This window comes from Oxyura jamaicensis, chromosome 4 (genome assembly GCF_011077185.1).
Source record: "Oxyura jamaicensis isolate SHBP4307 breed ruddy duck chromosome 4, BPBGC_Ojam_1.0, whole genome shotgun sequence".
Taxonomy (NCBI): domain Eukaryota; kingdom Metazoa; phylum Chordata; class Aves; order Anseriformes; family Anatidae; genus Oxyura; species Oxyura jamaicensis.
The window spans coordinates 17623039-17644701 of record NC_048896.1 but is presented as its reverse complement, the minus strand read 5'-3'; the positions used below and the strand labels follow the sequence as shown (position 1 = coordinate 17644701).

General features: G+C 45.6%; 1 protein-coding gene across 1 annotated transcript in view; it reads right to left on the bottom strand.

Annotated features, from left to right (window-relative positions):
- Window positions 1–11922, bottom strand: part of CHRDL1 (chordin like 1) — a 41113-nt gene extending 29191 nt beyond the window's left edge. Inside the window, exons 1-4 of the mRNA XM_035323705.1 lie at window positions 11579–11922; window positions 8970–9116; window positions 7358–7470; window positions 4175–4268 (exon numbers count right to left, since the gene is read on the bottom strand). Coding sequence (XP_035179596.1) covers window positions 4175–4268; window positions 7358–7470; window positions 8970–9066 — 304 coding nt within the window. The 5' untranslated portion in view covers window positions 9067–9116; window positions 11579–11922. The remainder of the gene's footprint in view (window positions 1–4174; window positions 4269–7357; window positions 7471–8969; window positions 9117–11578) is intronic.
- Window positions 11923–21663: the final 9741 nt, after the last annotated feature.

The window sequence follows — 21663 nt, the reverse complement described above, 5'->3', positions numbered from 1 at the left end:
TGAGCCGGTAACTCTTTAGCCCAGGTTAGCAATCTGACTGGAGGTTGCTAGAAGGAGTACCAGAGCATGGGATGTCCTTTTGGGGTTCACTAATCGGTGTAAAAAGGGTCCCAAGGAACGTGAAGCTAGGTGTTTTTTTTTTTTGAATCCATGTGTGTGATGATAAAATTCAGATAGTAAAACAAAATACTTGTCAGAGCTGCAAAAGGGTGGAATATCTGCTCCGATACAAGACACAGGGTCTAGATTTTGCCGGTACTAGAAAGGATAAGTTTTGAAATGATGCGAAAAAGCTAGCAATGACTCCGTGGTAGAAGCCGGTGGGATGAACCACTGGTGAAAAGTAGAAGATGCTTCATAACATATGTCTGACAACTACTTAAGATTCTTGGTAGCTGGTGCCAGGGAGACAGGATACAAACACTGCATCTCTTTGTGTCAGCAAGTCCAGTGTCACTATGGATGCGGGAGACATTAATTCCAAAGGGAGAGCGGTGCCAACTTTTCTCAAAGGAATCCCTTCAACAGCTCCTCCACTTAGGTGGTTATGAAGTTCAGTTTCCAATGAAAGTTGCTGACTCCTGGTATTACCTCTGCTTCGTTTAATAAGGAGGCAGTTATTTGGGCAGTTACGCTCTGCAAGGCCTGCAGAAAGGCCAGGAGGGAGAGCCCAACGTCACTGTGACTAGCACTACTCTTTTCTGAAATGTACCTTGAAAATCGGAGGGGAAACATAAATGACAGAACTTAATGAGTATTTACGAGAGCAGTTCAGATGAATGGCCAAAGGGCCAGAGCTCAGACACCTTCCATCAAAAAATAATCAGGGGAACCAGAGAAATGAAATCCCTCCATAGCATGGGATGCTGCACACAAGACATTGTTTGCTGGACACTCAGAAATGGAAAGCTGGCATAAGACGTATAGGAACGCTTGAAATTCCTATTCAGATCAGGCATGAACATTTACCACTGTCGACAGAGCATCTGACTACGATACGCATGCTCACTGCAGAAAGCAGAATGCAACTAACCCCTCAGATCACAAGAGATCCCTGGTCCTCTTTTGCCTAACGTTGGTGCAGATCTGTGTGAATTACAGATTCAGTTAGGGGGCAAAATGAAGCTTAGTGGCAATCCTGCTTTTAGTGAGCTTCTACCAGCTAGCAGCTCAACAGCCCATCATATCCATAGCACATAGACTACACTTAGATTCTACGAGTGGAGAGATGATAAGGGATCACAGCTCAGGAAAGGTTTATTCTGATAATTTTCTGAATTTATTGGTTTAAACACACAGTACGAAGATCTAGCTGATGACTGTGTCATCAAATGGCAAAAATTTAATTTGGTAAGTACTGGAGAGTTTACAGAGCTCCTTACTCTTCCTAGGTTAATGAAGAACATTTTAAAATCTTGACTGGTATCACATTTACAACCCCACGAACAGAAAAAAAAAAAAAAACACAACACAAACCGTTTGCTGCCAAAGAACACTTGAAGCAGAAACAGTCAATCCAGAAGCATTTCTGTTTATATATTAAATACTACACAGAGATGCATAAAAAAACAACAACTGGTCCTGCCCCCAATTGCTAATTACCTACTGAGAGTGGAATTTCTCTGATTTAACTTCAGCTGTCAAAAAAGTAAGCATCTAGCATACGCTAGTTGCCTGTACTCCCTCAGTAATCAGTGGAGAGAGACAGGCATCTCCAGGGAAAAATTCCTTTCATTCTGGATAACAGGATGAATCACCCTCTGGGGACGGTGTGTTTCCAACAGCTGTAAAGGGTATCTAGATGATTCCCTTGCCAAATGGAGTTTAGATTAGTTGGAAAAACAGATGAGCTTTTGGGCACACCAGTCTTTCTTTTGATCTGAGAACCAAAGTGATGTTCATGTTCCTAGCATCTATTTTATCTAACAGTACTAGTTGGTCAAATAAAAGATACTCCCTTACAGTCAGTCTTTCCTCCCGGTGTATTAGACCATCATATCTAAAACCCTACCAGCAATTAGATGCCGAAATACTAGATCTAAAGTTGCATGGGATGAATCTCGTCCCAGAACGCAAGAAGAGTGAAAATACCCAAAGAATGTCCAGTCGTTATCTCAACTGAGAGTGAGAATATAGCATCCTGAGCAAGAGGTGCCAATGTCACAGTCAGACTGACCATAACAAGTCCAAGTGCAACCAGTATCCCCGTAAGTCAGAGCTAGATGAGAAGGTGAAGTCTAGCTGCAACCTAAGTTAATTCAAATCTTCTGGGGACCTGCAGACTGCTCCTGAGACGTAGCTGCCAACGATAAAACCACTAATGACAGGAGAAACAGACTTGAGGTTTCAGACTCATTGCTGGGGTACATGATGGCAATAGAAGGCTACTGGGGCAAGAACTGTTCTGAGAACTGTTTGGAGGCTGGCCTTGCGAACAGAAAGCCATTAAGGCATGGGGCCTGTAGTTACGGTGTACGTCCAACTGTTTCCTCTGTAAATGGGATCAGGTTGTTTTCTTTGACTCTACAGAGGTATGTGGGAAGACACACTGCTTGGGGTACAGCTATAAAATGACAGAGCACTGGGAAGTGTCTTGGAGGAAACAGTCCTGCACTGATGAGCAGGAATGAACCGTGTTTGGGAAGCTTCTGCACCTCCTGAATGATGGCTGGTACTTAAAGGCACATGTCCTTAGGGACATGGTTTAGTGGGTGATCGTGGTGGTAGGGGGGTGGTTGGACCAGATACCTTGGAGGTCTTTTCCAACCTTAATGATTCTGTGCTGCTGCAGTGTGTGTTAAAACAGCCTTGGGGACTGACAGCTGTTATTACCCTCTCGGTACCCTGGGACAAAGGCAGGAATATACCACAGGAAGGACGGAGCTCATCTCCCTCACTTGTATACGGTGACCGTGTAGCTGTCCGTGTCCAAAGCAGTGCTGTAATTCTGGCTATAGCCCACAGAAATACACCAGCAGTTCCAGGATACATCTCAAATGCTTCGCATCTCTGTCATGGCACCAGATGAGCTATGCACATGCTCCTCCTGCCCCCTGATTAGAAAAGGATTCTCGATACTTAGATCAGATTTTGATGTTGGCAGCTGATAGACAGATGTGTATAATTGTCAGGACAGATGTATCCTACCAAAAATTTACCAGTGGGTGCCATATACTCTCCAGTAAGTGTGACCAGCACACTCCAGTCCATGCTGAACAGCAAACGGACTCATGTCCACCACTGCAAACTGCCCCTGCTCCCAGGTTCTGGTCAGGGAACGGCTGTTTCCCTCAGACAATGAAACTCTCTCTGGAGAAAGTCAAATAAAACCCCTTTCTGTGATGCCGCATGAATACTCTTTTATAAAAGAAACGAGGGGTGCCACTAAGACAGACATTTAGGGAAAAGCTGCAGTCAAATCTACCAGCCATTAGGCCATGTCGGGAATGCTGTAACAGCCTCGTGAAAGATCCTGCCTAGTCTCTTTCATACAGTGGCTCTTAATAATGAGCATATAATAAATGTACAGTCTGGAGGAATTTACTATACAGTATCCAATTGGATTTATATAGTCATAAACTTCCACAGCACTGCTTCTATGATTTACAACAGCCCCTGCTAATGAAGCTGTGCCTGGATATGAGATGGAGAAGGCAAAATTTGCCAGACTGGTTGTACAGTGATACTATACAAATGCACATTTGCCACAGCAATCTGTAATTGCTCATTAGCAGAGAGCCATTGCGAATAGCCATGTATCTTAGCCTGCTCTTATGAAAAGGGCCAAAAGCGTAAACCCTAGGAAATCTGTGGGACAGGGTTTTATTGTGATGGAGTTTAGAGATAAGGGAAGGAGCAGGGAGCAGATAGCCCATGGACCCCGTCTGTGAAACTTCTGCTACCTTCTGCCTGGACTGATGGGGTCTGGGCTTGGTGGTGAACCTGATTCCTTCCCAGATCTGTACTTCCGATTTCCTAAAAAGCAATGACCACAGAAAATACTCTAAATTACTGTAGGACAAGCTTCCATGACCTAAATGGATATAGAAGGATGTATACTTCACAGAAGTTTTCCAGCACAGACATTTCATTTTGCTGTTACTCAGCATATCAAATAGCTGTTTCAGAAAGGAAAATGCCATTAATATAAATTAATGTCATTAATATAAATTACCTGGGCATCGTGGGCAGCACAGCTGTGGTACATGCACAGGGGAAGGACAGTGTAGGCTCGGGCATCTTATTCTGCTGCACAGTACATTTCCATTCTGCAGGCGGAAAATAATACGATACTTCAATGAAATGGGTTACCTTACAAGTGCCTGTGTTACCTATTCTATGTTTGGATATTTTAAAAACAAATGCCATTGTACAACATTCTGGTTCCCGTCACACCAGCGCACGCCCTGACTACTTTCACTGCCTCTGAATTTAAGCTGGAGGTCAGATTGTAACAGAAACCCTTGCAAACCTTAAAGTCAGAGTAATTGCCTAAAAATGGATTGCAACAATCTCCATTTGTGTTTTCTTTTGAGCAGATTGTGCTTGGGAATTGCGTTTCCAAAACTAAGACACAGATAATGAATGGTAGGTCTCTGAGATATCCCCTGCTGAGGGTTAGTTCAAGACCGCAAGAGACAATAGTGTCTGTAATTTTTCCTGAAAACTGTGGAGAGTCTTTTGTTTTCATTTTATGGGTTCCCCAGTAGACAAAGAACGCCAGTTGGTAAGTAGCCATTTTTCTAAGAAATATGAGCAAGTCTTGGGAATAGCGTTCATTACTCATGTCATTAACATAAGATTCTATTTGACCACATCTAAGTTTGATTTATAATTAAAACACAGGGAATTTTCCTTCTCCAGTGTCTGTAACCAGAAAAGACTATCCATTTCAGATTCCCATTTCCCATCTATAATTCATCCTCCTAATTTAGCTCTGAGTTGCTCATGTTTATAGCAAGAACGATCTGTCAGCATGAGCACGGATACTATGCTGTGACTGTGCTGTGACTATGTCGGTTCAGGTGGTGGCGGGAGTAAACCCTCTGCATTCTCAACGTGCCTTCTGGAGCACTGAAATGTTTCCAGCAGAGGTGCCAACTTGCTTAGATTTCAGTTCCGTAGGTTTTTCTATCCGCCGCCTTCAAAACAATCCCCTGACTCCTCGATACCTGTAGACCGCAGACTGGAATCACACTGCAAGGCCATTACTACCCACGAACATTTATGCATCTTCTCCAGAAACAGACACTAAGATGATAGCCATCTGTTTCCAATGATGATTGAGATTAAATATACCGATTTTATAAAGGGGGAGAAAGTCCTAGGCTGCAGGCTTTTGCAGGATGAGGACTGTTGTTGGCCTCACAGCTCCTTGCCCAGCAGACCAGGGTCCGAGAGCCCGTGAAGCACTGCTGCCAAAGAAAGGCTGGCTCCGTGTCGCTTACTTGGCCTATCCCGTGGCCTCTCTCCTTTTTTATTTACTAGTCCTGCAGAACCTCCTAGGTGAACACGTACTTTTGGTGCTTGATCAGCTGTGATAAAAATTCTGCAAACCTATTTAACCGATCTTACGCCTCGATTCGCAGAGATGTTTGGGAGTCCAAGCCCTCCTGACTAACGTGGGACGGAAGCTCCATGAGTCAGGGCCGTGGAAAGTGTTCCTGCGTCCAACACGAGTAACAAGGCAGCTCTCTTTCTGAGCAGCGGTATGGTGCTGCCTGGGGAGAGCGTTCGGTTTAGCCCCCTGAAGTCTGCAGGTCTGACTCTGGCCGGGGAAGGGGGGGTGGTCGGTGGCGTGTGTGCAGGAAAGGAGGAATGGAGCAAGAACACTGAATTCTGTTTACGTTTATTCTGGTTTAAGTATGTAAATTATAACTCGTAAAAATACAATACTACATACACAAAACCAGGAATGCTCTTTTTTTATTTATTTTTTAATCTCAGGCTGAATAATTTGGCCTCTGTTTAGCTGGTTAATGTGTCTTAACTTTTTCTTATACATTCAAGAGTGTGTGTGTCGGGGGGATGGATGGGCAGACTGTCGAGAGATGCAGCAGAAATCTCTCTCTGTTGCCTGGCTGGTGTCACTTGTTTTGTGTGGAGGTCATGTGGATCATGACATCTGAGGCCACAAAAGAAATTTTGGTCACACTGGTTATGTAGACCCCTGGGATTGTTTTTGCTTTCCTCTGAAGTGTGAAGGAGTAGGTTGCTGCACTTTCGCATCCCTCCACTGTCACATCTTCCTAAAAATCATTAAGCAATGACTTGTATCCAGATCTCCAGGGTTTCCAGCGAACTTCATCCCCACCCAAGACACAGCCTTCCAGCAATTTAATGAGTGTTTTACCACATACTGACTCTGAGGAGTTTACAGCTTTGCATATAGATCAGCAAAAGCGAGCAGCAACTCCTTTTTGTTTTAAACAGGGACTTTTTTCTTTGTAGCACAATGCTTTTGCTCTTACAGATGCACAGACGGGAGATGCAGCCAAGCTTGCAGGACTACTGTTTGTGCATCTCTGCACAGAGCTGTAGTAGCAGATCCCCCAGAGCAAACGCTGCACAGGGGCCCAGTATTTTACACTTGCAGGGGGAGGAAATAGCCAAGAAAAATGTATTCTACATTAAATACAGCAGACAAAACTCAGCAGCTGGAGTGTCTCATGTGTTAGTCATTATAAAGTACTCCAAGGGACATATTCTGCTCTCATTCTCCTGCACTGTACAACATACTTAGAGAGTCTATGGCTGCTGTGCCTTGGCATCAAGCATAAACTGTTGGTAGCCCAGGGCCTGTCCTTTCCTAGCCTGGCCAATTCTCCCTGCCCTCTATGCCCACTCCTCATTTTTCATCATCTCATTGTTCCTTCCTAGAGTCTTAGAAATGTTATTATCCATTTATTGTTATTATCCACTGTTTTTCCAACACGTGAAGGCAGCAGGTGCTTTGACCACGGAAATGCCTTTCTGAAGATGTGGGCCGTGTATGTACATCACAACACAATGAAATTTGGGTTCAACATAATCCTCCGTATTGACAGAAGTGCAAGGATTGTATTTAAGTAGTGGGGTCTAATTGTTCAAGGTGTAATGCTCAGCACTGACCAAGCTTCTGGCTAGTTAAGGAGCTTTTTTGGCTACCCTGTGCAAGCATTTCTGCCACTGCTGGCCTTCTTTGTTAACGTTTTCCCTTCACAAGGACATTTTCCCTTCCTTGCCTCTATTTCCTGCAGCATGATCAGGACCACCGGTGAAAACTGGTTTGGGCTTTGTCAAATTGTAGATACAATGCAGAGGATTCTTGCCAGTTAAGCAAAGAGAAGTCACAGGAAAAATAACTCGATAGTCCTACCTCTGAGCAGAGACAATTAACGCAGTAAACAAGTCCATAGGGTTCTAGGTAAGGATGCCATCTTTCTCCTACACGGTACTTCTTGTCTTGAAACACACAGTATGTATCTGAATCTGTAAAACAGTGAAGGAATGAAGGAGTTATGAATGAGCGATCCCATTCCATACTTTGAAAAGAGCTGACAAAATGCCTTTCATACAGGGTGTGTTTATTCTTTGAGCTTCAAAAGCATAGGCTCAGATCCCATTCAGGTAACAAAACGAAAGAGCTTGATTGCTCAGACAGGTTTATATTACTAAACCTTTTCATTACAAAACCAAAGCAACTGGCTGCACTCAGGAAAATCTCAAGCTGTACAGCAGAGATTTTGAACAAGGGCACTACAGAAGGCAGATCCATGTGTTGCATTTACACTGCACATTGAGTATCTCCATGTTGTAAGAACCTGATAAAAACGAAGCTTGTCCTAGTATTTCAGAGCAATTTGTGCTGACTTACACAAGCATCAGCTTCCAAATTAAGATCTTTCCGTTCATTAAATACTTGTAATCTTGCAGGTACCGTTTTGCAGATACCCATCTACCTACAGACGTCACTGCCCCGTCTCTCCCTGTCACATTCCAGTTTCATAGAGAAAACTCAGATCTCCTCAGTAAAAGGATGTGGTTCTCTGTGTTGCCATGAGAGGAATCCTCGCCACTACCTTTATGATGTCCAAGTGCCATTTGATTCATTACTCTCTATAGCTGGTGCTTCAGGGTATCAAACAAAATACCTGTCCTCCCAGAGGCAATGTCAGCAAGGACATTCCTAACATTTACGGGGCTACAAGAAAGTAGCAAGAGGTAGGGATTGAAATCTCTCCTCTCCCTTCTTCTTTTCCTCTCCTCTTTTCCTCTATCTGCAGAAGCACAAGCTGCTGACCTTGAGGCTGAAAATTTTAACAATTTCTTAAGGGCAAGCAATGTGCTTTGTAAGAAAAAGGCCAAAACGCAGCCTGCGCAGGTGGGGAGAGCATTCCAGATAGCGAGCGGCACGGCTGTAGCAGGCAGGAACCCCTACAGGCTTTGTAGAAGCATTCCCTTTGTTTTGTTTGTATTCTTTTCAATGCTTCTCATCAAGTTTTTGACAGTGCTTAGACTCTTAATTTTTTCAAAGGATGTATCTAATCCAGTTCATATGAGGTTGTTTTTGGAACAGAACGGAACAGTCTTGGACGGGCTTTACACTAGCTGAAAACCTCAGCACAATAGTCTTACACGTGGGACAAAATCCAGATAATCTGTCAGATGTTTACAGAGGTCACTAAAATAGAATTAAGCGCTCTCTTGATTCAGGGTATTTGAAATAAAACAGATTCTCCACTGATGTGTTATGTTCTTTATGAAACAGTGAAACCTGTACAGCTTTAGGAAAATGTGCCCCAAACATGGGTGTGACCTGATTCCACTAAACGTGGGATTAGAAGGAGGAAGAATGGTAGAAGGTTTTGAATGCAGTCCTGCAGTTTAGGACATTCTTGTTTGAAAATCTTTTCTGATCCACATTTGTCAAATAGCAGGAAAACGCAGGTTAGGGTGAATGTAAAGGCTTTGTTTAGAAGGCTACTTACGTTTTACTTGTTCTAGTTTACCTCCATCTACGAAAAGGAGACAGACCACACCAAAAAAGATAAAATGAAAATCCTCCGATCTCCACTTTTTTCTCATCTTTATCAACAAAAGGGAGAGAAAAAGCCTCCAAGGTAGAGAATGTTGAGCTGTCGGGAAGAAAACATGAAATGAGTTAAACTAGAATCCTGCAAGATAACTTAAATTCTCTGACATGCCTTCGGCCAGCACCCAGAAATCCTAAGCTGCTGGAAGCAAAAAAATTGTCAGTATCATAGATCTTCAGTTCATGGAAACACCTTTGGCCTCAAATCATCCCATTTTTGGAAAAGGGACCACATTCTCATTCATGAAAGCTGAAAAGTGGACATCTAATGAAGTCCTGTGGGATTCCAAAGGGGAAAAATCTGGCATGTAAGCAATCTAAATTCTTACAATTCTCTTTCACAACAAAAATAGGTTGGGAGATTTTCATGTAGAACAGCTCTTTTGGGTGTAACTTAGGAAATGCAGGTGCCAATCATAACCTGTTTGTCTCACTGTAAAATTACCCGTGCGTATACCCGGTATATTGGCCCTGCACCGTGGAAATCCCCGCGTTGGGTGACATGCTGGCCAGGCTCTGGGCGAGGGGAGTTTTCCTCACTGAATCTAATAGGCTCCCACCACTATTCAACTCACCCCTCCTCCCATCTCCCCACTACCATTGTTCTGGGACTGGGCATAATTAATTTTTCTAGCCTTAACCCATTCGTTGCCTTGAAATCTGAAAGTACAATAGGGGAAAAAACGTGCCACCTCCCTCCTTATAGATCCTCAGTGTCAGTCTTGCACATGGAGCAAACCCTGATGTATTCTCTGAGAGGTGCTGAGATGGGATCGTATTTGCTGCCAGCACCATTCTCTTTATTTTTTCTAGCTTTTAAAAGACGAACTATTTTATAATGAATAAAACAGGGAGAAATATAAATAACTAAGGTAAAACTTATTCATGATAGCTAAAGTAAGATTCTAAATTAGGAAATCTGAAGATGCTTTACTACTTATCAGAGATTCGCTGCAAAAGCATTATCATCACAGCGTACATTTGTCCACCATTTACAACGTAGAGAAGATACACTTTTGATTTTAAGAGTCTTGAAGTGGATTCACAGTTTTATAGAAGTTCAAAAAAAAAAAAAGATTCACTAATGGAAAAAGAAACAGTCAGCTTCGTAAACTAATTTGACCTCTTCAGATTTCATGTAAATACTAGAACTGCACATGAATGTGTTTCAGCTGACAGATAAGCAAAGCAGAAAGAATAATTCAGATACGTGTATTTGAGATTAAGTGGCGGAGAGCTTAGAGAAATTAACTGTTGTAAGAAGAATGGAGAAGGCACCGTAAGTTAACAGCCACTTAAAAAAATCTTCCTATTAAAACTATTGTGCTCTGGGATACCCTAACAAAGAGTCGGGGATCCTTTATCAGAGTGTTTTTATTACCTTTACTGTCTGGGGGTTCTCAACATATTCCCCAAACACAACGAAATGGACATCTGCCCTAACTAACACGTCTGTCTTCAGCAAGCTCTGCGTTCAGTGGGCTCATTCAAAGCAATGCAGACTCTATCTGAAAACATTCAAAAACATAATGCTGTTTTCAAAGCACACTCCCTATGGCAGTAACAAAATATAACTTTCCATTTATTTTGGAAGCTGAAAATAATATTCCAATTTCAGAAGAAAGGTTTAAGTCACTTTTTCCTTTCAACATGTTCAAATCACACAGGAGATTTTCAAGCCAAACAAACTTCTAAAAACTTGTTTAAAATGAAAACCTTGCAGTTTAGTCTCAGGACATCACTGAGAACAACAGTAGCACATCACCGGGACGAGCAGAAATACGAATGTTTAAATACTTTGGCCTTCTTGGGGGTTGCTTAAGCAAACAATATTTATAAAGGAAGCACAATAATCCTTTGTGCAGCGCTTTACCTGTCGGCTAGCTCGGCTAGCTCGAATAGATTGAGCTTAGAAAACCCATCCATTTTACACGTCACGTCTTCCAAAGGAGGAACGTTTGGAAATAGGGGTTGCGTACGCTCAGGAGCGCTTCCCGGCAGTGAAATGGAGGAGTTAACAGCAGCAACGGGACGGGGACTTTTGATGTCTTCCTTAATTCTCTTTAATTTCGGTATTGTTGTTACTCCAAATATAAGCGCATACTTTTCCCTGTTAGCACACTCCCTTTACATCCCCAAAGGGCAACGTCCTAAAAACTACCCCCGGCTCCGCACAGCGCCGCTTGGGATTAACCTGTTAACCATCGGCATGCTTTCCGCGCAGCACAGGCACCGCGAGCGACCCGCTTGGACGGATTCCCTCACTGACCCGAGGCTCCTGGCTCTTCTTTTTCACGCCTCGCCCTGCGAGGAGCCGGCTGGGGGCACCTCGCTGCCGAGCCCCGGGGCTGGGGGAACCCGGCCGCGTCTGGGGGCGCACCCGCGGCTGGTATGGGGCCGGCAGCGGGGCAGCCCCGGCTCCCCGGGCCCCCGGCTCCGAGGCTCCGGGGGTCGGCGAGGGAAGAGAAGCGAAGCGAAGCAAAGCAAAGCAAAAAACTCACCCACCTGGGGCCGGGCTGGGGCCGGGGGGCTCCGCTCCCCGCTCACGTTGCCGGCATCTCCGCCCGCTCTTTCGGGGCTGCCGAGGAAAGGAACGGGACGGGGGGGGGGGGGAGGTCCCGCAGCCGGTCCCCGACCCCCAGGAGATGGGGACGAGGAGATGGGGGAGCACCACACCAAGCCCCGGGCCACCTGCCGCCTCCTGCCGCTCCCGGCGGCCCGAGGATGCTCGGCCGTGCCCCGGCAGCCCGCTGAAGCCGCAGAGCCCGCGAGCCCCGGCGGCACTGGGAGCAGCGGGAGGAGCGGCGCTGGGAGGCAGCGGCCCGGCGGTCCGCCTCCCGCCCCGGCCCCCTCCTCTGCCGCCGCCCGGCCTCGGGGCCGCGGCCCGGGGTGGAGTTTGCTCCTCCGGGGGGGAGCCGGGGGGCGCCGAGGGGGCCGGGGGTTCGCGGCCGCCACCTGCGAGCCCCCCCCCCCCCTTCCCCCCCCGGCTGGCTGGGTGCAGCCCCGCCGCCTGCAGAGGCGAGGCCCCCCTTGTGTGGTATTCCCTCGGGAGGTTTCGGGGTCACCCCGAGGGTCTGGCGGGGCTGAATTAACCCCCTGACTCGTGACATTACGTGCTCGGTCAGACGTTCCCGATCCGTTTCTTTTTGGCCCCTGTAACTAATAAGAAGAGAGCGGTGAACCCTTGACAAATGATCTGAGAAAAAGGGTGAGGGATGAAAAGACACCATGCGGAGAAACAAATGACAACCTGTTTCCCCTAGTTTGGGAGCGGGATGTTTGGGGAACACTGCTGGGAGGTCATACACCTCCCGGGCATGGCAGGTACGGTCAGAAGGTTGAAAACTGAGCAGAACTTGTCATTTCTTCCATTTCAATGAAATAGCGAAAGTACAGCGTGTGGTGAAACCTTGTACTGGCACGAAAAGAGGAGACGGCTTTCTAAGGGCTTTCTGGTTCGACTTCACGAGTAACCAGTGCTGCGTGTTAGCAAAAACCAATATCATAACTCTTAATGTTAAAAAGGGAAATAAAAAGCTGCACTCTGGAGTTAAGCACTTTGATAACACTGCTCCCCGCTTACTTCTGTGTCACCATGCCGCTCCTTGCCGAAATAAATGAGCACCCAAAGCTCTTAGTGCTGAGCGTGGTGGCTGCTGCCACAGGCTGGTAGTTTTGGAGGAGCCACTGGTGATATAGGAATGGGCAAATGGAAAAAATAAAAATAAAAAAGTGGTTATTGTGAATCAGAAATATTGCTGTAATTTGCACTTGCAGGCAGAGTCTGGGCCGTGCAAGCTCTGGCCCTGCCAAGGTATACGCACGCTCATGGAGAGAAGCGTACGCACCCACCCCTCGCAGTGCTGGGGCTGCAGCAACGCTGTTCCTTAGCTTCTGCACTGGGTTGGGCCGTGTGGGCTCAGCAGGTGAGAGACATTGCATGCAGGTAACGTAGGCACTGGGATCTGCGACTGCGCCGGTCCTGTCACACTCTGCAAAGAGCCAGAGCCAGCCTGAGTCCTCCCGCTGGCACTGACCCCGGGTGCAGGGACTTGCCTAGGAGCTGCCCTTGGCTGCCAGGGACCCGCTGGGTGTGGGGTAATAGCAAATCTTCCCCGGGGTAAATCCTGCCCCAGCACCGCCCCAGGACCACTCGAAGACTGATCACGTCTCAGAAGCTGGGTTCACACCCCACCAAGAAGTGGCAAAGTGAAGGGTGAAACACCGCAGGATAGCGAAGTCAAATGAGATAAAACTCTCGTTGTGAATGGAAAGGAGTTTGTTTCTGGGATGGTCCAGCAAGATGTGGTAGGCTCCGAACACCCCTTGACAGCTCTGGATCGAAACTAGATTGCATTGTCCGAGCTGTTCCTTGGATCTAGCGCAGCATTTACTCCACACCTCCATCCAAATCAAAAAAGAATCCATTTCCTCCAGCATTAGTTAGCGGGAGCTAAACTGATAGACGTCAGATTTCAGAGGAGTTAACGAGACAATAAAACACCCTCAGTAACGTCATTAAAATCACATTGCTTTATAGAAAAGGGGCATTGCGTGGGCTCTCGAAATTCAGGTAGGATGTTTTGATTTTCTGAAATCCCGTGTTACTACTGCGGGTGAGGGCTGGGGTCTCTGCTGGGTTGTTCTGTTGCCGATGAAGCTGGTTTGAAGCTGTATTCTCTTTGTGGCTGGCAGCGGGCAAAGTGAGTGTTCATGGGGTGCGCTTTTCAAAAGGCATTAAGCTTCCTGGGGAATATGAGTGTCTGTTGTCCTCAGTGTCACTTAAAACCAAATACACGGTTTGCAGTTCTTGGTAAGGAAAAGAGATTGCAGATCTTTGTGGGTAGGAATCCACGGGACCTTGTACAGAGGCTCCAGAGGTTGGTTTTATGGCATCTGTGTGACTTCGGTAGCACAGCCTCGTGCTTGGCAGAGCTCCATTTTGCTGCCTGGGCATCCTCCAGAACCACTGACCTGCCACTGCCTGACCCCTCTCAGACTTCCCTAGACCACATCCATCCCCTGCCTGGCCTCCTCTGTGCTGGTACAAAGTCCAGTGTGCATGGATAAGGTCAACACTAGTCCCTGTAGTACTCTGTATGCATAGTCAGCATAATAGTAATGAGAAACGAAATATTTTCTATAGTCTGTGACCTGAACTCTTTTGCAGAGAGGTTCTTTGAAGAGAAATTGCTTATCTGGCCTGAAGAGCGCCTTGTGAAGGTCACTGCCAGCACTTCACACTGCATTCTTCGAGGCTGGTTCAGAGGTGATGGTATCTGGCAGCTTCTGGAGATACTATTTCAGGTGTAAGACCTTCGCTGAACATCAAACCACACAAAAGGGAGCCCTTTTCCCACTCTTTGGCAGACCTAGGTTGGAGAGAATTGGCTGAAAGAGCCTTTCCCTGGGACCGGGGACTCTGCGGATGGGCAACATGGTGGAAACCCAGCCCTGGCCATGTGGCCCAGGCTCACCACTAGTCCTGGTCCTGCTCCTCAGGGAGCTGGGCAGCATGCCTGAGGCATCCCCGCAGGCGGCTGAGTGATGACCTGGTTCAGGCAGGTACAGAGCCTGCCTCTGTTTCTTGCCATCCATCTCCACGGTTGTTGGTGCAGAGGGCAATGTGACACACGCCGGGTGTTGTGCGGGAATGAAATGATCGCAGGTGGCCTCTTGGTGAGTAACCCTTGCTGAGCTTGCTGATGCCGTTGGATGTGGGTAAAGCTGCACCCATGCCTGAGCCCTGCCTCGTTTCCCAGCTCCATCAAAGTATCACTGAGGAGTAAGTACGATTAAATTTGGTACCCTTTGTGCCTTCCGCAGCCCACTGTGCTTTGCCAGGTGTTGCAGCCAATGCAGCCCTGAGTTACGGAGCCTGTCCTATTCCCTGCACAGCACTGCCACGACTGAGGAAACACCTTGCCCTGTGCTCTTGCTCAGCAGTGGGCTGCGACTGAAGCTTCTGAAGGTGAGGGCTGCTGCACACGTGGGACACAGAGAGCTCCAGAGGAGCATCAAATACGTAGTTGTTACACTTCACGCTGTCGGGCAGCGCTCACTGTTTGAATGTGCTCAGTGTCCTGGTGACTGGAGAGGGAAGAATTGCTCCCAGCAGTGGGCGTTAGGGATTCAAGGATGCCCTTAGTTTTGAAGAGCACAGAAATTTAGCCATGTAATTCTCATTAGAGGTAATAGAACTTAAACAGCTAATGAAGTGTGACCCAGACAGTAGAAGTCCATCTCCTCGTGCTGTGCCTTGCAGTGACTTACCAGTACACGGGTATCCTGCTATTAGTTCCCAGTTCTTGTGAGGGAAAAAAGCAAGATAAAAGATTCATGCCAATGCTAACATGTTTATGCACCATGCAGAGCTCTCTTAACTGGATTAGATATGGAGTTTTGAGAGACGGTAGACGTGATACAACTTCCATTTACCTTCCTGTCTTTTTTTTTCTTTCCTTTCAAGAAAAAAGTAATTATCTACGGTCAATTTTTCAATTCTGAATATGTGTGAAAAGAAGTTCTTAAACTAATGAATATCTTAGTTTTTACATTCCTATAAATTCTTTGGAGCCCTTTGGAAAATGTATCTTAAAATGCTAAATATTATTCCCAGGATTTTATAATAATCTCTAAATTACTTTTTGTGGTTTGGATCAGCCCTGCAACTATCATACTGGGAATACAGTCTGGATGTTCATCAAGCAGTCTCCACATGCGCTGTTAAACAAAAAGGACTTCAGATGTGCATGATTTTGTGATTATGGCATAGGATGGTCATGAGCATTCTCCACCCTCCTGTTCATTCTGTTGCACTGACTTCATCTGTGGTGGGGTTTCAGTGCTCTAACACTAGAAATTAATTTACTTATTTAGCAGGGACAGATGGAGTTAGTAAATCTGAGATCCTTGAATGCAGTTTGCTAAAAAACAACAGCAACATTACGTAAGACATCAAATTGCAGTCCAATTCCTCCTTACCTTGATGCGGACGTGTTCCTCTGAGACTGAAGAGTAGGTGGAAGCCTGTCAATGTTCTGTCAAAAAATGCAAATAAAATATGCATTTCTAAATCTCACTTCCAGATACAGAGGTGAAGAGAGTCACAGCAGTTGCCAGTAAGCAATATGAAAACGCAGAAGAGAACCAGCAGTTTTTCATCCTGTCCTAGAGCAGATGATGCTTTGCTAGGTGGGGTGTTGAGAACAGCACTGTACAGGTATAGAACAGACAGACGTGTGCTCAGAGCTGGGGAGGCTCACCTGAATTTTGCATTGCTCAAAGTGTTCACCTGCAGCTGTTTCTGATCCAATCCAATCCAATCCAACCTAGATATTTCTATATTTCTATTTCTATAACCACAGCAGTGAGCACAGCTGTAACAATAATCCTGTCATTCTCTTACACCTTTACCTTTCAAAGAAAATCAGCAAGCCAATTGGTAGCAATCCATGTTTTTTTTTTTGTATATTCACGAGCTGCATATAAAATATCCTTCACCACCATGCGTCAAAGCATCAGTACTCCGTGGTTTACTGAGTGAAATAGTAATGAAAAATTTCAGTGTCATCACCAAGATATGTAGAAGCACTTATTACTCAAACTTTCAAAGGAGCCCAAGGAATCGACATGAACTACAATGAAATTGTGAAAGTGCTGATCTTCGTGACATTCCCAGAACGTCTGTCCCGTCTTGAGATTTCCCAATTCAAGTTGGGAAATTCTTGACCAGATGCATCTTACTGTCAGGGGTGCATTGTAACTTCTTGACAGAAACCACTGATTTCTGATTCATCTCTTTTGTGCGCTTATCCATCTAATTTACTTGTTTGTTTATTTTTTTTTTTAAATTTATTTATTTAAGAAAATGATCAGTCATGTCAGATGCGGCTTTTTCTCACTTTCTAGTATTAAGAACAGTAATGGATTTCTTTTGCATTATTTAATCCTGTAATGGGTGTTGAAGGCATAGCATTGATAAAGCAGTTGAAAACAGAGCTCTAAATCCCTAGCTGATCCCACATATTTCAGCAAACTAAAAGGGGAGTTCTTTTGTGCTTGATTTGGACATCAAGTCCAACTCTTCATTCCAAACGCCCATCTTATAACTCTTGTATGGACAGCATTTTGGGGATGAAGCCTGCACAGCACACCGTCCCTGCTTCTCCCGGAGTGTAATGCTGGATGGCATGCCGAAGTGTCTCGGTGACTGTTTCAGTAAGTGGAAAGAAGCATAAAACAATCCTTGGAAGTGATTGTTCCGAAGTTCTGGGAGGAGCTTCGCCTTGATTTCAGTACCTGAGTCTTGAAAACAGCCAAAAGCAATATAGCTCACATAAAACAGCAGATGCCATTGGAATTATTGACTAGAATCCCACTTGGTACAAATGTGCAGGCATTTAAAAGAATCCCAGGGATTTGCGCTTGCTGAGGATCTATGAGGTCTGTCGGAGAGGAGCAGTAATGAATCTTACAGATTGATCATACCACGACAGAACTTCACTTGCCGATGCGTTGCTTTACAGCTGAGATCCACCAGAAAAGCCCTCTTCGGTCCAGTTTCCCAAGGCGTGACAGAGGGAGTCGAGGCAGACTGAACGAGGCTCCATTTGCGATTCAAATACACTTTTATACAACCGTGATTAGTGCTGCTAATCTCGCCTTGGTGAGCCAAAGACAATAACAAGGAGGTTACCGAACACCTCGGGTATTATGTAATTCTTTTCCTCTGAAACTTGCTGGTATGGGAGTGCTTTTGAAACCCATTAGTAAAACTGATTTTGCCAAATGAGCCTTCTCTGGGGAGAACAAAGTCAAATGTGTGCCAGCATGGAGCCTGAGCCTGCCAGGGGCTCAGCGCTCGCAAATCCCATCGCTACCAGTGAGACTTGAGGATGCAAAGTCCTTCCTGTAACTGAGCCCAGCTGTAAAATGAACTAATAGCTGTGAACCTGTCTCCCACGCCGATAACAGCCTTGTGTGTTTGCTCCTAACAGTCCGTAATGCATCGGACTTGCACTAAACTGCAACACCAGTCTGCTTGCTTCTGACTGCCCGCTTCGGAAGAGCCGTGCTGTCCTCTCGTAGCAGCTGTCTGACCACAACCGGTACTCACCAGCAGGGATTTAGGCCAGTGGGAGCTGTGGGAGAACCTCGTCTCTTGTCCAGGGCGTAAAGCTGGTCTTGAACCTGTCTTCACTGGAGGGTGGTGATTCTTTCACATGAACGGAGTTGCAGAAAGAGGGAAAAAATAGCTGAGCTTTCACAAAAAGCCACAATGAGTATTCAGCAAAGGATGAGTAGAGTGGAAATTTCCAAGAGGATACAGCTGAAACTGGAAATGTCTCTTTGAGAACAATTATCTACAGAAGGAGTTTAAAATAAGGAAAGGGGGGATTTCCTTTAATCATTAAAAAAATCAGTATAAAACACATGGAGAAAATAAACAAACAGTGAAGACACTGTTGCTAGTGGGCTGGCTTTTAAAGTATTAATAGAACCTCACAGAACAAGAGTTTCTTTTATTCTTTTTATCCCGGCTCCCTGCTTGCAAGGTTCTTGTGTGAACATGCAGCAGTTTCCAAGGCTGTGAAATTATCAGACCTGGACTGATGCCAGTACAAACCAATTTATTGGGGTCCAGCAATTAACTAAAACCTAGAAAGCTTGATTAATTGTGGCACTGCTCAGCAGGGAATGTTCAAGGAAAAAAAAAAAAAAAATCAGGACTAAACTCCATGCAGTGTCTCTGTTCCATACCCCAATTTACACTATACGTAAAGAAAAGTTTCCTCTCTCTGACTACCCTCAGTGCATTTTTTTTGCGCCGCGCACAAAGAATAATGACAATGCCATTGGAGAAAATGTTATTTCCTGGCTCTCTAGATAATCGTTTCATAATAGCTCTTATCCAGCTATAATTTTTTGATGTTAAATTCCTATCTTACGCTAACCCACACAATAGGATGTATTATTTTAAAACATTGTTTTGTTAAGCTTCTCTCCGGAGGGACGTGCGGAGAATCCAGCACTGCTCTGCTTCTTTAGTTTTCCTCTAGCATTGATGTGTGCAAGAAAAGTGAGGGTTTGGTAGAATTATTTAGGGTACAAAAAACAACCAAACAAAGAAGTTGAGCAGCTAAGAACCAATTTACCAGGGCATAATATGCTGGCTGAAATGAAATCCGGCACTCTGAGGGGACAGACAAGAGCTTTTACAATTGAGGTATTTAAAAGCTGCATTAGAAATGTCTTACATGCTGTAAGAAGCAGTTACAAGGTGTAATTAAGGTGTTAGCTGATTTCATTATGATAATGTTAACAAATAGTGTCCACATAAGGTGTTTTACTGTAGGGCTTATCAGAAAACCCTATGCATAAAGCAGAATTTTAAAATCCCATTTCTAGGTGCCTCAGTCGTCCGTTAATCACTTTTAGTGTAGATTTTATGGCAAGAAAGTAAATATCCCAGCTCGGTGCAGTGCTCTGCTGCAGTGTATTATAACGGATAATACAAAACATCGGATCTAGCAATTCATCTTAATGCTTCCTACATCAAAATAATTCAGGGACTAGTAATGGAAAAAAGCTGTCAGAGGATAAAAAAGCAGCGGTAAAAAAGTAGTTACTCCTACCCAATGAAAAGGAAAAGAAAGATGCATGCAAACGCTTTTAGCTTTTCAACATCATTTTATATCCTGATCTGCATCCAGCTGCGACAGTGTCACATTCTCAGATTTAAAGAGTGCAATCCACAGACGGGGCTAAATCACATTAGGCACTGGTGATAATAGAGCCCGTGCATGCATGACAGTCGGGCAAGGCTTCTAGCTGGGGCTGCAGGGTGACGGGGGCCATTCAATGAGGTAGGAAGGGCTGTCTCCTCCAATTTCACTGTATTTATTGGGGATTTAAGGTATTTTTTAAAAGATATTTGCGGTGGAAAGCGGTTTGTCGGAGGTCATCTAATTGAATCTACAGCCCTGGCAACCCTTCACAAAGGCTGCCAGAAATGACCGAGTTGCTAATGTTCAACTGTGAATACCCAGCAGGGGTCCTCCGCAGGGCTGAATACAGTCAATTATGTTATTTTTCTAAATATTAGTGACTCAGCTGTCTCTGCTTGTGAAGAGTTGCCAGGGTCACAGATACAATCAGACGGATCCTCCCCCCCTTCGCTTCCAGGAGATGGGGAGAAGCTTTTAAGTATCGCGTTGAATCATCCCGAAGCAGAGGGAAGGCTTCTCGCAGGGCTGCGCTCCTGCTCCGCGCCGGTTGCCTGCAAGCTTGTGGGCTGGGGGCGTCACTCCCCTCCTTCCAGCGGGCCAGACAGGGCAACGTGTCAGTGCCTGGGGGGAGCGCTGTCGTGCACAAGCAGTCTCACTGCGGTCTGGGACCTAAAATGTGAATTTCACTGCTTGGCTCAACGGGCATTAGGGCTGAGATCTGACAAAAGACACAGGCGCCATCAGCTTGTGTCTTCCCTTTAAGGCTTTCTCTCTCCTCCTTCTCCCTTCCCATCGTGCTCCCGATGCCTCTCTATAAGGAACACTTTTTATGTACATAACAGTGTGGTTTCCCATTCTCCTCTGCAGATTTGTCAGTGAGGAATACAGCGTGGTGGTAAGGAGAGCTCAGAAGTAGGTCTTGAGCAACATCCTCTGCCCAGAGCCTCTGCAGCTGGGCCTTGCAGCAGCCCTGCTTCTTTGCCCCTTCCCCAGAACTCTGCAAGTATTCCAGTTTTTGATCGCAGCTTCCTTGGTTTTCTCCACAAAAGCTCTTTTCCAGAGCCCGGCCTCCTCCAGCAACAGCATCCCTATTCCTGTGGTCCTCAGCCCAGCTCTTCTTATCTGATCAACAGCATTTGGCAGGAGGCAAAAATCCTTCCAGAGCATTTGAGTGCCAGTGCATCGTTTTGGCCCAAGTTTGGGGTAGTGCTTTGAAGTTGGCAAAGTTTCCTAATTTACTGCTGCTAAATTTTATCCAACTGTAGGAAAATTGTGTGATTGTGGCCAATTCCCAGCTCTTCTAAATCTACTGCAAATACTTTGCCAGCATGTGTCCAAGTATAATCCAGTTCTGATGTCTTTAATGCTGATACACACAATTTCCCTGTAAGTACCTTCAGGCATGGCATCTGAACTGCAATGGACAGTTGAGCATCCAGCTGTCCGGAGCCCAGCTCGCAGGAGGTGAAACCTTTACTCCTTTGGCTCCAGGTCCCTCTGGGCACTGGAAAGCCAAGTCTGGGTCTGCAGTGAGCCCTGCTGGTACATCTCTGAGCTGCTGAACGTAGGCAGCATTTGTATGGGATGTCAGCGTTCCCTTGGAACGAGCACAGGACTGAGAGCAATGCAATGTCTTTCACCCTTTGCCTTCAGGACATGTTGCATCGGGGTGCTGGTGTGCCAGGTGTGCTAGAAAGACAGGAGCCAAATCAAACTGCAGCGAAGGCAGAAGTGAAGTTGAAAATGCTTCAGTACTGCAGAGAACTTGACTTTGAAGAGTTGACGCTGTCAAAAGGGTGCCTTTGTAGCTTGCTCGTGCTGTAAAAACAGGGAGGAAACCAAGCCACCCTCTGCTAAAGC